Source organism: Octopus sinensis, linkage group LG21 (assembly GCF_006345805.1).
Source record: "Octopus sinensis linkage group LG21, ASM634580v1, whole genome shotgun sequence".
NCBI lineage: Eukaryota > Metazoa > Mollusca > Cephalopoda > Octopoda > Octopodidae > Octopus > Octopus sinensis.
Window position 1 is genome coordinate 23,471,513 of NC_043017.1, and position 6,000 is coordinate 23,477,512.

At 37.8% G+C, this 6,000-nt stretch overlaps 1 protein-coding gene across 2 annotated transcripts in view; it reads right to left on the reverse strand.

Moving 5' to 3' along the window:
- Positions 1-5,507, reverse strand: part of LOC115223013 (N-acetylneuraminate 9-O-acetyltransferase-like) — an 80,723-nt gene extending 75,216 nt beyond the window's left edge. For both annotated transcript variants that reach the window (XM_029793440.2, XM_029793439.2), the window contains exon 1: positions 5,306-5,507. In XM_029793440.2, the coding sequence (XP_029649300.1) occupies positions 5,306-5,471 (166 nt within the window). In that variant the 5' untranslated portion in view covers positions 5,472-5,507. The remainder of the gene's footprint in view (positions 1-5,305) is intronic.
- Between the last annotated feature and the right edge of the window lie 493 nt (positions 5,508-6,000).

Genomic DNA, 6,000 nt, shown 5'->3' on the forward strand with positions numbered 1-6,000 from the left:
ATTCTTAACAAGTCAAGACATATTCAGATGCAAAATATGCTGGTTATTGTAGAGTATGTCATAGAAAAAATAACTTCTCCCATTTATGACAACAGGCAGTTCAACACTCTCAGCTCATTGGTGCACAGCATTCTGGGACACCAGTGTTTTGGAATGCTTTAGTCTCATTAATCAGAAACAGCCAGAACTCCAGACCTAAACAAAGTTGCTGGCTTTTGTTTATACTTTCAGCAAACAAATTGTTTTCTGATTGGTGCTTATATCTGCTAACTGATAAAAAAAAAAATCATTATTTGTACTGTGTGCAGTGAGATCTGAAATGAATATTTGCATATCTACTCTTAACACGTCTAGGCAAGTTCCAATACCAGATATGCTGGTCATTGTAGTATACACCATAGGAAATGATGACAGTGTGTACAACACACTTGGCTCTCAAATGGCTTGAACTGTTGAAACAGATTTATCTATTTTCACTGCTCCACCTACAGATTCAATTTGCAAAGTCCAAGAGAAGCCTAGTGCTGTACAAGCCGTGTACAGGGATGCTTTCAGTAAGGTGAAAGTCGACAATGAATATAGTAAAGAATTTAGTGTACAGGTAGGAGTCCACCAGGTATTGGTTCTCAGCCCCCTCTTGTTTATCGTAGTCCTCCAGGCAATAACAGAGGAATTTAAGACAGGCTGCCATTGGGAGTTCCTCTATAATGAGGACTGTCTTTTTATAGCTGAATTACTACCAAAACTACAGAAGAAATTTCAGGTGTGGAAGCAAGACCTGGAATCTAAGGGCCTTAGAGTTAATTTAACAAAGACCAAAGTCCTAGTAAGGAGGAAAACAGGCAAATCACTGATCTCTTTGGGGAGATGGTCCTGCTCGATAAGTAGAAAAGGTGTTGGTAGAAACTCCATATAGTGTACCCAGTGCAAGCTATGGACACATAAAAAGTGCAGCAGTATCACAGGAAGGTTAACAGAGAAAGTAGTCTTTATATGTGACAGATGTGCAGGTACATTAAACACCAGGAATATACAGAAAATAAACTCCCTCAAATGTCTGGAGCAATGCTTGGAAGTGGTAGACAGTTTCCATTACTTAGGTGACCAAGTTAGGAATGCAGGAGGTAGTTCTGAAAGCATAGTTGCTTGAATAAGAATGGGCTGGGCAAAGTTCAAAGAGCTGCTACCTTTGTTGGTAACAAACAGACTCTCCCTTAGAGTGAAAAGCAGATAGTACGATGCCTGTGTACACACTGCTATACTACATGGCAGTGAGACATGGGCTGTGACGACTGAGGACATGCAAAGGCTTGAAAGAAATGAAGCCAGCATGCTTTGCTGGGTGGGTAATGTCAGTGTATATGTACGACAGAGTGTAAGTGATTTAAGAGAAAGATTGAGTATACAAGGCATCAGATGCAGTATGCAAGAGAAGAGACTGCACTAGTGTGGTCATGTGATGTGTATGGATGAGGACAACTGCATCAAAAAATGTCAAATCTTTAATTGTGGAGGGAACATATGGAAGGAGTAAACACAGGAAGATGTGAGATGGAGTGGTGGGAAAGGATCTTCAGACACTGGGCCACACAGAGGAGATGACAAAGGACCAAGACTTCTGTGCTTGGGAAAACACACCAAGCTAAGTAAAATCATGGCTGTCCGTGCATACAGGCATGCTCTCTACATCCCTCCCTCAGCTGAAAAATCCTAGTCTTACAGCCCTGTGGGTGCTGGTGCCATATAAAAGCACCCATATCAATGCCTTGCACAAGCACTTGTGCCAGTGACACATAAAAAGCACCCAGTACACCCTGTAAAGTGGTTGGTATAAGGAAGAGCATCATGCCAGAGAAACTAAGCCAAAACAGACAACTGGAGCATGCTGCAGCTCTCCAGCCTACCAGATCTGGTCAAACCTTCTAATCCACACCAACATGGAAAATGGGTGTTAAATGAAGATGATTATGAACATTTCACCCTGAAATCTATAGATGGTATAATTTTCTGTATCCCAACTGGGAAGGCAGCATTCACAAGGGATATATCCAGTCATACACAAATCAATATAGAAAATGCAACTAAGTGAATGTACCATAGCAGTGCTGGGTTAACTGTTGGGGCTAAGTAGAAGCCAGTTACTTTTCAGAAATAACTATATGTCAAACAAAACAAGATCTATGGAGCAGGAAGGTCACCTATTGCTTTAGTCGCATGTCAATTAAGAAAAGGGACATGGTCAAATTTTAATCTTGCGGTAATGTAGATCAGCTGGTTAATTTCATAACCAGCTGATCTAGCAAGCGGGGCCTCATATCAGTAAGGGGGGCCGGTGTGCATTGATGCCGTCGAGAGATAGGCCCCGAAACGGCACGCATTCTCTCCTGATGACCCCATACACTTGCTGGCTTCCAGTATATAGAGCTTTTGAATGGTAGCACTTACATGTGCAAGTTGTTTGCAAGACATCTCCAGGGTATAAAAATATTGTCAAATACAGTGAGAATAATTGTTTGCCTAAACAAACGATATTGTAAATTTCCTGAAATAAAGAAGGAATATGTTGCAGTCATAATAATTAGAGATGAACTCAGATCGTGTATTTAGGAAATTCATTAATTTGTTTTATGTTTTTAGGAGTCTCTTCTCATGTGTTCATAAACTACATCTTTGTGTACCATTCATACAGTATGTACTTCACAATTATTTTCCATGTCATATTAAAATCAGTGTTTCATTGTGTTAAGTGCCAAATGAAAGGAATTTGATAAAATTGTTTTCTGTTCCACAAGCCTGAAGGATGGTGAAAGTAATGTTGTTTGATTTTCCCTGTCATTCCCATATAGTGCTTATGTTTTATCGTTTAATTAAGCTTGTCGGGGGTGACTATTAGTTAAATGCACTTTAGCATTACATGATTGATTGAGGGGACAGGCATGTGTGTTTCTGCATGTACCACTGGCCTTATTTAATTTTAGATTATGTGTTATAATGTTTGTTATTTAGGAATACAAGAACTGGCTTAAAAGTTGGTTACTTTTAAGGCAGTTCTTGTTGAAGAGTTTTCTATAGTGGTGGTGAATTAAGTAATAGTTATCAACTAAGGTTAGAGATTTTTGTTAATATTAGTCGTGACATTTACAAAAAAAAAAAAAGATACAACTCATATAATGTTGTGGGATTTATTCTCATTGTGATTTAGCAGGGGTTTAGGGATGTAAGTAATTTTATCTTTAAAACCAATGTTATTAAAGCACTATTGTAATAGGGAGTTGCCTATTACAAGGCACTGTTGTAGTAGGGAGTGTAGGGCAGCAAGACTGGATCCATCTACCTATACAAATAAAGAATGATCCTATGGCAGTGCTTTTCAATCTTTTTGCTGGAGCGGAACCCCAAGGAAACATTCCACCGGCTCGAGGAACCCCTGTGCAATAATTTAATAGTCTTATGCACACATATCTGCACAGGAGAATTAAAAATTACTGCCGATTTTAGCAGTTTTGTAACTTCTTGCGGAACCCCTAGACTGTACTGGCGGAACCCTAAGGTTCTGCGGAACCCTGGTTGAAAACCACTGTCCTATAGGCTCAGCTGTTTTTTGTTTGTGTGTGTTATTTTTTATATTAGTACCGAGGCAGAGTCCTTAGAAACTCTGTGTGCATAATAATTTCTTTGTTGTCTGACACAACAGAGTAGAAACTGAGAGATCAAAGGGTAAAAATCAACAATATCGAACTGAGTGACCCCCAACAATGTTTATTATTAAAATACTTAAACCAGTTAATAACTGGACTACTTTCCTTCCGTTTCTGGAGTCTGGTTGCGTTTCTAATTCAATTACTAATCTTACTTTAGATATTTATCCTGATTAGCCCTATCTCTTTTAGCTAGATGAAAACACATTTTCACTTAGAAGTAGAATTTTAGTGAAGGTCTTTAAGTTACTCGTCACGCTTAGCTAAACATTCTAACCTATTTTCATATAACAATTTTTAGGTTTGCTTTTACCTCCAATATTTACATTGTATGTGTGCAGTCTTCTGACTAGCCAGCCCCTCACAAACCGTCCAACAGATACCAGCATGGAAAACGGACGTTAGATGAAGATGATGTTGATGTACATTCGCTAGTCTGTCCATACTTGGTAGTAATATTCTTGTTAAGTAATTATGTATGTGTTATTTCTACTTCGTGTACATTGTTGGTATTTATTAGAGAAAATAAAGTATACATATATTTTTTTAATTTGTTGAGGTACATAATGTCAGCGCGAAGTTTATTTTGAAAGATGTAGCATACATGGAGAAGTGTGTATTTTAGAGGCTTGTTTCGAATAGTATTAGGTTTTCAATCTTTGTGGAGGTAGACTTTATTGATACCCTTTACCTGTATGTGTATGGTACACAGGTAAATAGATAGTGTCATACAATTCATAGCATACTCTGTCTGATACCTCGGGTCAATCCTCATTCCAAGCCGCCGAAAAAAAGAAAAATCCCGGAGTTTAATTTCATAGTAAGACTAAATACTGAATATTAACTATATAATGCTATATTTATATACACATACACACACACACCGTATCGTATCATCTATCAGTATGTGGATATGCGTCCTCATCAATCTCATCGTTCAGTTACAATTAGTGGTTTCGGAATGAATTCTCAACGCGACGGTGCGAGATCTCTCTCAATCCCTTTTGAATATATATATATATATACACACACAAATATAATATTAGTATTTACTGAATCTCAGTTTTTTATGCGCTAAACCACTTCGTGTTAAGTTGATGTTATTAAATTAATATCCAATTTTTTCACCCTTATTTTGATTTTATATATATATATATATTCCTGTATATATATATATATATATATATATATATATGAACATGGTTATTGATGAAAGTTTGAAGTTAGTGAGTATATTTTGTGAACATAAAATGCAAACGCAAACGTGTGTATATGTGATCATAACGATACCTGAGCTGGTATCTGTCGGTGTTATGTGTGCATCTGATCGCGTATGTATGTGTGTGCGTGTGTAACGAAGTAACCTCGATGCGAGAACCAAGTTTAATAGTTTTAGACATATTTTTTATACATAGACAGTAAACAAGGCCTTACAAAAAGTAACATATGCTACATGATACATTTGCGATATAAGAGGCAAAACAATTGACTAAAAAAAAGGTACGTAGTAAGATAATCTCTGACAGATTGTGTTTTATGCGAAATAGACTGGGATTTTGTGAGAAGAAAAATAATGCGAATGGCTTGAATAAATATGACGCATTTACCGTATTTTAAGTGTATAATTCCATGATATGCAATAAAACCAATAATCATAATAAAAGCGACAAATTTTGCATTCTCAACATTGAGGTAGTGAGTTATTTCGTGTGTAGCAGAAGTGTTTCTGGGCGTCGCGGTGGTTTGTCTGCTGCTACAGTGTGGGTCCGCCATTCCGCGATGAGCCTCGTGTTTACGAGTGATCTCCCTTCCCTATCGTTCTTCACTTCATGCTTAACCGGCCTTTTTCCTTTGTATTTAGGATTAAAATTTTTGGTGTCATATACGTTTATTTCTTTATAAAATATACAAACAACTACAAAATTGTATAGTCTAACGGCTAGGCAATTCTCAAGAGCAGACATTATTGGGACAAGTGAAATGTAATGGCTTCCATGCTTGTTTCATTGAGAAATTCGCTTTTTCAGTTAGGTTAGTTGTGGCTATGTGGTAAGCAGTGTGCGTGTCAACCACATGGTTCTGGGTTCAGTCCCCCTGTGTGACAACTTGGGCAAGTGCTTTCTGCTATAGCCCTGGCCTTACCAAAGCCTTGTGAGAAGATATGGTAGAGGGAAAGCCCGACGTGTGTGTATACATACATACATACACACACTTTGATACTTTGATAGGTTTCGGCCATTATTGGCCCAGGCCATGTCTAACTTAATAGCACCATTCATTTCTTTGTGTCTCCCTGTCTTGA